A 10,359-nucleotide genomic window follows, 5' to 3' on the forward strand; every position below is an offset into this window, starting at 1 on the left:
ACTTTAAAATCATCTCTAGACATTTTTAGGTTCATCCCTGGAAGTGTTCAGGGCCAGGTTGAGTGGGGCTTGAAGCAACCTGGTCTAGGGGAAGGTGTCCCTGCCCTTGGCAGGGGTTTGGAACTGGATGATCTTTAAGGTCTCTTCCAAACCAAACCATTCTAGGATTCTGTAATTTCTTAGCAACCATCTATTGTGTATTTACAATTTGGTCTTACACTAAAATGAGGAACAAAGACAGTTCCTGTTTAGAAGCTCTTGGGTATACCTGCTTTGAGTAAACATGCAGAGTAAACAAGCAGGGGGGAATTTTGTGCTTAATTCTCATGCTGTTCTAACAATTTCTTGCAGATGGTGAAAATGAGCAACTGCCAAAAGCTGAAAATGCCAGACAATTGAGAGAGAAAGTAAATGATCTTTTTAGCCAGAAATTTGGTAATTGCTTCTTACTCCCCATTTTTATATAGGTGTGAGTGTAATTAATGTTGTTCATACTGCAGTTAGTGAATGAATATTCACTCACAGTGAATTATATGTGGTCATTAAAATTTGAGAATTGTATAGGAATGTTGTGCTTTGACACCAAAAAGAATCTTTTGTAAGTGATGTGGACAGTTTGGTGTTTTAAACAAAGTCCTAAGAGTCTGGATTGCTTCATGGTTCCCCTTCCCTTTTCCTTTTTTCTGTGTCAACATGGATGAAGTATTCATTTTGCTGGCAGTCCATGGTTCTTCTCAGGGCTTCATAATCCTGACCTCTTAATATTTGGGATTAGAGTAATTGTAAAAATGCAGTTTAACCCTTTTGCTGTGTATAGTTTTGTTTGGTTTTTATACTTTGCTTTGTACAGTAGCAATGACCTGGGTTTCCTTATCTGAAATTCCTTCACTTCTGCTGCATTGAATTGCTTTTCATAGCATTGCAGGAAATGCTTTGTTTTCCTTCATGCAGCTATCTCATTAATATCCTGTTCTGTACTGTTCTTTAAGAGCAGAGTCTCTGTTCTTCAAATGCTGAACTGTCAGAGCTGGAGCTGTGACCAATGCTCTCATAGGAATGTTCATTAAAGTAATCTAGAACCTCATTTCTAACATTGTAATTGTTTCATTGTCAAGTGAATTTTCATTGTTTCAGATCTGATAGAAAGCATGGTTTGAATTTTGGTTTTTAATCATCTGAGGACTTCTTCTTCAGTGTAATCAGAAATACTGTGGGTTTGAAAATAAACATGACCTCTCTCTCTTAGGTGAAGCCATTGGTATGACTTGCCCTGTGAAAGTTCCATATAGAAAAATCACTAACAACCCTGGCTGTGTGTTGGTGGATGGAATGCCTCCAGGTGTGGCATTTAAAGCACCCAGTTATCTGGAACTCAGCTCAATGAGGAAGATTTTGGGTTCAGCAGAGTTTATCAAGTTCACTGTCATTAGGTATGTGCTTGCCATTAATTAGATTGTGAGTACAATCCCAGAGCTGGAATAAATGTGAGGGAATTGAAGTGCTAGTGTATCTTGAAATAGATGTTGGCTCTTTTTGGATAACAATATATCAGGTCACATGAAGCCCAGATGTTCCTAGCATGAATGTAGGAGGACATGTCCAATTTGGTATGTCAAAAGGCATATTAGCAATACTGCATATTACAGCAAGCTGTCTTTTGAGTTCAAATCTAATCAGAATATGCTAAAATGTCCTATAGTTTTCTTGGCCCTGCTCTCCCAGTCATAATATCAAGTCCAGAGCTCGTTGGTTTCTATTCAATATTTTAAAATACATTATTGTCCAATTATAGTATAAGGGAATTTCATTTGTATGTGTGTATCTCCATAGACATACACACACACATATCCAATGCTAATTTGTATGCATTGAGGCAGAACAGGTCAAAGTTTGGAATCATTCTAAGGAGGAGTTGAAAATAAAAATTGGTCAGCTTCTGTAACTTCTCAAATCACAGATGACTTCACAGGAGTTTTAAAGCTTCAGTTTATCTTTAGATAGAGAAATTTCTTAGATTTTATTAAGAAATCTGAATTCTCAACCCTTAATCATGACATATTGTAACCAAAAGGACTTTGATGTGTTTTTGAATTGAACCCTGAAGAAGAGGTGATTCCTTGCTAAGTAGCAGTGACCAAGGGAAGGGTTTAGCTCTTCCATACATGTTACTTTTCAAAATGCTACTTTTGAAGAACCAAAGTGCCCAAGAGCTACTATTCCTTTTTTACTTGCCTATCTTTTCATGTTTTAGCATGACCTCTGTTATAGAAGGTTTGGGGAGGTTACATTGGGAAGAAACACCATGCAGAGCATTTTAGAATCAGTAATTTATTTTTTTTTCCAGACCATTTCCAGGACTTGTGATTAACAATCGTGAGTATTTATGAGACTCTGATGACAAATGTATTTTTGTAACCTACCAGGATTCATTTTCTACATTGTGTCTTAGTGGCAGAGGCCCCAAGTTGTTGAAGTCTCTGTATAATTTTGCCTGTGTATTTCTCAATAAGATTTCCTGACTAAACATGGATGTACAGTTAACTTGAGGGCAGGGGGATAAATTTACATTTAAACAGCATAAGATTAGCATTGACTTGATATGGAAATGCCAGACTCTGATTTTGTATTTTTCAGCTGCAGAGGCCCAAAGAAGTTTAGGATCCTGATTGAGCAGCACACTTACATGAGAGTTGCTGTGTTGCAGGTTTAAATCCATCACAGTAGCAGTTAGTAATCAGGAGTTTTCCAGTAGCTGCACAACCTTGTTCCAGTGAAAAATTCTGCATCTGCTGAAGCTATAACTTTTTAGAGAGGCAGACTGTAGTTAGCTGAAGTGCCATGGCCAATTTGGCCCTCACAATGAAATTGTTTGGGGTAATGGGAGGGAAAGGTGTAGGGTGGTGGTGATTGCAGGGGTCCCAGGATGAGGGAAGAGATGAGAAAGTTGACTCCATGTTCAGAAGGTTTGATTTATTATTTTATGGTATATATTATATTAAAAACTATACTAAAAGAATAGAAGAAAGGATTTCATCAGAAGAAAGCTAAGAATAGAAAAGGAATGGATAACAAAGGTTTGTCTGTGACAGAGACAGTCTGGACAGCTGGGCTGGGATTGGCCATTAATTGGAAACAGCCACATGAGACCAATCCCAGATCCACCTGCTGCATCCCACAGCAGCAGATAAGAATTGTTTGCAGTTTGTTCCTGAGGCCTCTCAGCAACTCAGGAGGAAAAATCCTAAGGAAAGGATTTTTCATAAAATATGTCTGTGACAGTACAGTATTTTGGTTGCTAAAATAATTGTGACCTGGTTGTTAGATGTCATTTAGGAGAAAAAACAAACCACAAAGTCTGTAACTACAGCATCCTTGTGTTGTGTTCTTTGTGAGCCAGTGTCAGATTAGAAATTCAGAGGCCAAATAACCTGTCACAAACTGGCCTTGCCCAGCTGGAGCCTTAGAACCAAGTGTTTGTTCAAATACATTCAGCCACCAGTGGATTCCAGCTCACAAGCTGAGGCCCATGCACTGCAAGTAGGAGATATCCTCAAGAGGATATTGCAGCCAGTGACTCCCCCTGACCTGCTCACAGACCTAGGGGCACTTCTGAGGTGGCAGAGAGGTCTCTCTGCAAGGGGGAGCCTTCCAGGCAAGTAAATGTGGAATAGTATTTCCAGGGAATTCAGTTAGAAATGAAAGGATCCATTGAGCTGTTGTCAGTTGTCATTGTGTGTTGGGACTGGGGGAGCAGATTGGCCATGGACCACAGGAGGTTTGGGCATTGTCTGTGTCCACTAATTATGATCAAAATGATCTTACACTGATGGATACCAAGGTGAATGATTGAAAGGCTCTGAGCCAACTGCTTGTAAGTGTGATGTTTTATTCTTCATCTAAAGAACATGTGGAAACTTAAAAGGAAAGTTTTGGTGCTTGCAGGCAAGGCAGGGAATGTTTTTCCTGTAACAGAAAGAATTGAACTGCATCTCAGTCACAGTGTTAGTAACCTGCTCATGTGAGAATTTTCAGGATTTGCAGATTCAAAGGTTTTTCTTGTGCTGCATGTGAACCATTTTCATTGTGAAGTAAAACAATGATCATGTCTAATCTTAGAGCTGCTAGAAGAAGCTGAAGCAGAGGAAGAAGCAGAAGCACCAGCAGCAGCCACTGCCAGAGCAGTACTACCAGGTGATGTAGAGTGTGACACGTGTCCTTGCAGGAGGGTGGGGTTTGGGGCTCAGCATCTTGGCAGATACCATTACAGTCATGTCCTAGGTGCAAGGTGCTCATGATGAGCCATTTCATTTTGAGAAATGAATAGCTGTTAATTTTAATAACTGTTAAACTTTAAATAACTTTAATAGCTGTTCAACATTAGTGGAAAGTGGAACTTTCTTCAAGCTGTGTCATTGGTGGGTTCCTTGATTTGATTTTTACAGATGATGAGTGAGCTGGAAATAAGGATTAGTGGGGGCAATGTGTAAAGGCAATCCATTTATGAATGTCTGCTTAGCTCCAATGTGTGCATGTCTGCATGTACAGCCCAGTGAAGTTTGCCTGCATAGCTGGCAGTGGGGTCTGGGTGGAGTTTCTGCCTGCTGCCAAGCTCTGTAACCCCTGCTAGACTGCATCTGGGACTGCACACACATCACCTGTTCTAGTCTGAACAGAGAACTTAGCTTTGGGCTGTGAGTTAACTAAAGGAAATGTGGCTGGGCAACTTCATTTGGTCCAATACAGCTTTTAAATGTTCATCTACCTTTTAAAAATATGTATGCTAAGTTGGTGTAGTGTGGGGAAAACTTCTGCAATTGACTGAATGAATCATTGCACAAATAAGCTGGGAAATTAAGAGAAAATATCTGATAAACATTTTAAAAGTAAGGGACAGTTGTCTAATGAGAATTATTCTAAAGGAAACTGCTGGTTCCTCTGTGGAGGTGTGGGAGGGGAGATCAGCTGCTGGAGGTTTGTGAGCTTGCTGTGTTCTGTTGGTCCTTAACATCTGCAGTGTTAAAAAGGTTAAATGGTTTTCCCAGAACGTGTTCATCTACAATCCATGCAGAGATAGTAGCAAACTCAGCATGGAATTAAAGCATACTTGTCCTCTGTTATGCACCTTCCCACTCTGCCCCAAAGTACAATGCTTGGGAGAAGTGGGGACTCTTTCTTTAAGCTGTTCCAAATTTGGTGTATTCTGTGCAAATGCACATTATGCTGTTCTGGGTCTTGGTGATATGTCTGCCACAGTGAACCCTTCTTAGAAGAGAGTGTTACATAGTTGAATGTAATAAATATTTGGGGATATTTTCTATTTTGTTGCAGACTATGGAAAGCTACACAAATTTATCTCAGTCAAAGAGATATGAGTCTGATTGTTTAAGAAAAATGAGGTGCTTTTTTGAGGGAAAACTTGATTTCCCTAATCTGATTCATCTTGTTGAAACTATATTCATATTCATTTGACTGTATTTTTTTTTTTTACTTTAAGAGCCAGCTGAACCAAGCCAAATAGAAGTATCTCTAGGAGGTAAGTGTTTGTCTTCAGTTACTATCAAGAAATATTTTTAAGCAATGCTGAACAAAGTTGCATCTGTTTTTTAAGTCAAGTCAATCAAAACCAAGAAAAGGTCTTTTACTGGTTCCTGGCACATTTCTTCATGTATAGTAATACCATGCTGCATCATGTGAAAAATACTTAGCAGCAAAAATTACTATTCTAATAATTTTACAAAGGAGTTCTGTGAATTCTTTGTGTTGGTGAGTCTTGCCTATACATAGGCTCTGAGTGACTTCATATCCTGGATGATGAGCCTAGTTGATCAGTGCAGTAGTTTCCACAAGTGATGCAAGTGAGTGACTGCCATCATCAGGAACTCTGAATGCCATATTGGCCTGGATACACTGTGTTGGGGGCAAGGGAGGGGAGCACTGTTGTTCTTCTAGCACTTTAACTCTAGAAAACATCCAACTTTCCTGTTGTCCAAGAATATACCTGAACTGAAACCTTTTCAGATAGAATCACAGAATCATTTAGTTTGGAAAAGCCTTCTAAAAGCATCAAGTCAAAATGTTGCCCCAGTACTGCCAGGCTCATCACTAAACCATCCAAGTGCCACATCTACACAGCTTTAATGCCTCCAGCTCAGTGACTCAGTGACTCCACTGCCCTGGGCAGCCTCTGCCAGGCCTTGACAGCCCTTTTGGTGAAGAAGTGTTTTTTAGTCCATAGATGTGTGTAAGAGAGCTGTAGGTTTTGTATCCCCCAGGTGTTTTTGCATGTGGGCTTGGTGAGTTAGAAATGCTGGACTGACCTGAGAGTTGGGATGTTGTTGTCTGCTGTGTGCTCTGCTCCTGTAAGTGCTGCCTTTGCCACAGCCCAGCCTGTCAGCAGGGCCTGCATGTCTCTGCCATGGTTCCAAGGTGATCCAGGGGGCTCTGGTAGTTTGCTGGGGTGCTGCCTTTGTGTCAGGTGCTGCCAGGAAGTGTTTGCTGATGTGTCTGTGGCAGCCAACAGCCCTGGGATGGTGGCTGCTGTGCATCAGCAATTTTCATCTTGAGACTCTCAACTTTGGCTCATTCCCTAATCCTGTCTACATTGCCCCAAAAGAGAAAGCAGCAAATCTCTATGATCCTGTTCTTCTCCTGCCTTTTCTATGGAAATTCCCTTTCCTGCCTCCATTGCTTTACTCCCCCTGTCAGGTCATTGAAGTCTAAGCCAAGAGAAGATTCTCAACCAGAATGAGTGTTACAGGCTGAGTTACAGGTTCACTCCAAGGGTTTTAAGTCAGTCTTTCTTGGAGTATGGACTGACCCAGTTGTAGCAATCTAGACAGAAGGAAGGCAAATGTTAGAGTCACAGCAGAGCTGAGCTGCAGATTTGAAGCTCAGAGTTTTGAAGGCTGGAACATCAGATATCTTTGTCATGCCAAAACTCTGTGGGATTGCTGAAGCTAGATGGTGCAGGAGAAAGACACTTGTTCCTGAATGCTGTCATGTGGAAGAAAATCAGCTGTGGGCCTTCAGTGTGATGGTTTGGAAGAGACAGAAAAGCACAGTTATGAATCTGTCATCCCAAACTGGCTTCAGACCCTGTAACTACAGAAATGCTTTTGTGAAAAGGCATACAGTGGCAAAAATCACTTCAGAACTAGGCTGGAAGGTATGAAATGATCATGTGGTGAAGCAGCTTGGCTTTGTACTGATGAATTACTGTCACTCCAAACCTTCCAAACAACTTCAGGGAAAAACCAATTTCCTTCCACCATCATATTGTCTGTAAAAAGAACAGAATCATGCTCTGGGTCATAGGGACAGTGCTACACAGACACGAGATTCCTTTGATTTACCTCCAAGCATCCCTGCAATGAATAAAACCGTGTCAAGAGGTGATGAATGCTTTAGCCAACATGATATTTTAAAAAAACATATCATAATGCCTTCCTGTGTCATACTGTACTTTGAAAATTAGCTAGGGTTAAAATTTGTTTTGGAGAGACTGAAAGAGAATAATGCAGAAATCTGTATCTAGTTGAGAGAGAAGCAGTCCTACTAATGCCCAGTTTATTTCCATTCATTAAGAACTAGAGTGCTCTAAGTTCCTAAGCTGTTTTACATTGCACTGGAAATGGTAATTCTCACAGAATCAGATTGCTGTGAATATGCTTTTATTTATCATTATTAGTTTAAAGAGATAACAAATGCTTTTCGTGTTTTTATAAATTTTTACTTAAGTAAAACAGTAACAAAATTGGTGGGGAAGTTCTACTTTTTTAATTCACTACTACTTTTTTAACAGTTAAGACAGAAACAGAAGAAAATCTTCAAATAAAGCAAGATCCAGACCTGACGTTATAGACCTCATCTACACTGGGTAAAAGAATTTAGTGTTTCTTGAAGTCAACACCTGTCAAGGAAAAATATTTTTCTATTTTTGGCTGGGGAAAGGAGAGATAAAGTACAATGCTGAATGTCAGAAGGTGCCAGTACTTTGGTTGGGAATTATTTTGTGTCTCAGTTCTCACATATAAGATGTCAGATCTTTTACACTTTCTTATCCAAATACAATATAAAGCACACTGTGTTCAAATTTGTGAGGAAGTTCTAGAAAAATGTGGCCTAAAATGTGTGATGGTAAACACATATCTCAGAAACAGAGTAAGTGAAAGCTGAGGGAATTAGTGTTTATCTAAAGCTCTGACATGGTTGTGTGAACAAGCATTATTATTCTTGGTAATGCACATACATTTCCAAATTGTAATTGAGCAGGAAAGCTCTTCATTATGATTGCAGTATTGTCTGAGCTTGGGACACTCAGTAAAGTTATTGACTGTGATGACAAACCAACCTCTTCTAAAAGTTTTCTTTCTTTTCTTTTCATAAATTTAACTTTTATGAAAAGCCTGGTTTAATTTACAATGCCCAAATGTCCAAATCTTTTTCTTACTGTATTTTTAACATCTCTTTTTCCTAAAAATTATGTTTTTGTGGTGGTGGAGAGCAATGTTAGCAATGCTATCACATCACCAAATCCAAATTGCTGACCCACATGGTTTGGAGTCTCTGTGCTTCATACAAAGAAAATGGTATTACTTCTTCCCATTTCAGTGTTTTTGGTAATACTGAACCCCAAATATCTTCCTTGTTATGCAGCATTTGATGGTTCAGCCATTTGATTTAATTGGTGTAAAGTTAAATGAAGCATTGTCTAGGGGAGCCTGGAGCCTGTGGGTTTATTCCTGGCACCATCTGAGTTTTTGGAGCCAAGGGACAGCCTTGGCCCTCCATGGGTACAGCATGAGCACAGCCCAGGACAATGATGATGTGGTGGAAAGCTGCAGGAGCTGCCAAACCATCATCCCAACTGTGCCCTGAGCTCCACAGGCACAGCAGTGGGGCTCTTAATAAATCAGTGAAGTCTGTGTTTGTCATAAAACTGAATGTGGCAGGACAAAATATACTGAAGGAAAAACTTTGATTTGTCATGGGATTCACTGCAGCCAGTGAGAAATAAAAAACCATCTCACCTGTCAATTAAAGGTCACAAAAATGTTGTCTGAGCAATGGCTGCACAATTTAATGCTGCAGTAGTTCAGGGTTCTGGATGCTTTAGGCCATCCAGTGAATTTACACTAAAATAAATATTTGTTCTAAGTTCTGTCAAGAGACCACTAGAGCACACATTTAATCTCATATTTATTGAGAGCAATATTCAGTTTCTGCATGTTGAATCTGTGTCGCAATCTGACACAAAATGAATGACACTACATGCTGAGATGTCCAGGGCAAAAAAAGACACATTTATTTCAGGACCTGGATATTTATAGAATTCCAAAAGTGACCCTGAATTGGAGGATGAAATTGCCACCTCTCCAATCACACTGGTCAAACCAACAGTCCATCAGTTCTCTCCTCCTCCAGAAAGGAATGCAAACCAATCATTTACATGAAAAGTGCATGAGAAACTCCATCATAAAAATGTAATCAGAGGCTTAGGAGAACTTTAGAAGAACAGGGTGACAAATCTAGGCCTAAAGAACTGGAAAATAGAATACAATCTGCTCATAGCTGTGAAAAGGCACAAGGCTTCAATGAAATTAACTTAATTTTTTTTCTTTCTCTTACCTAGTCAGAAGCTGCCTGTTCTGAGAAGAGCCTGCTTGACCTGTCTGGAGCTGTGTAATATAATTGTATAAGAGAAGTATCTTCTATACAAACCCTTTTGTACTGTTATATAGAAATGTCTACTTTTTCAGCAGTTCTGTGAATTGACCTAATAACGACTGTAGATTTGGATTGAACCAGTTTACTTTGGAATATATTTTAAGGACTAAACTTGGTGCAGCAATGCTGGGGAGATGGCAGGGATTAAAATCAACAGGGACATAGCTCAGGCTGTATACATTTTCCAATAAAGCTGAATTTCACTGTACCTGAATGCATCCTTAACTTTTGTAATGAAAAAATTCCTGCAAAGAGTTCAGTTTGTTTACTTTGGAGAAAAAAATCCTCTACGTTAATTTTCAGCTATTACTTTAATGTCTCGTTGGACAACAGTATCTGTATATTTGAGTTAATTTTTCCTGTTATATCTATCATAATTCATATGTTTTTCCTAAATAAAAGATAAAATGATCCACTTGATGGTTACTGTGCATTAATGAGATAGACTTGTGATGGTGTTCACAGGGGTCCCAGGACGAGGGAAGAGATGAGAAAGTTGACTCCATGTTCAGAAGGCTTGATTTGTTATTTTATGATATATATTATATTAAAAGTATATTACAATAATAGAAGAAAGGATTTAATCAGAAGGCTTGCTAAGAATAGAAAAGGAATGAATAACAAAGGTTTGTC

General features: G+C 39.3%; 1 protein-coding gene across 13 annotated transcripts in view; it reads left to right on the top strand.

Annotated features, from left to right (window-relative positions):
• The window catches only part of GTF2I (general transcription factor IIi), a 76,111-nt gene extending 65,970 nt beyond the window's left edge, over window positions 1-10,141 (top strand). For 11 of the 13 annotated variants that reach the window (XM_050981754.1, XM_050981743.1, XM_050981749.1 and 8 more), the window contains 7 exons: window positions 352-435; window positions 1,247-1,430; window positions 2,345-2,373; window positions 4,117-4,191; window positions 5,495-5,533; window positions 7,802-7,876; window positions 9,632-10,141. In XM_050981754.1, coding sequence (XP_050837711.1) covers window positions 352-435; window positions 1,247-1,430; window positions 2,345-2,373; window positions 4,117-4,191; window positions 5,495-5,533; window positions 7,802-7,860 — 470 coding nt within the window. In that variant the 3' untranslated portion in view covers window positions 7,861-7,876; window positions 9,632-10,141. Of the gene's footprint in view, window positions 1-351; window positions 436-1,246; window positions 1,431-2,344; window positions 2,374-4,032; window positions 4,192-5,494; window positions 5,534-7,801; window positions 7,877-9,631 lie in introns of those variants that run through there. The other 2 variants (XR_007779082.1, XR_007779083.1) reach the window with 2 other exon arrangements.
• Window positions 10,142-10,359: the final 218 nt, after the last annotated feature.

Source organism: Serinus canaria, chromosome 19, assembly GCF_022539315.1.
Source record: "Serinus canaria isolate serCan28SL12 chromosome 19, serCan2020, whole genome shotgun sequence".
In the NCBI taxonomy this organism is placed as follows: Eukaryota; Metazoa; Chordata; class Aves; order Passeriformes; family Fringillidae; genus Serinus; species Serinus canaria.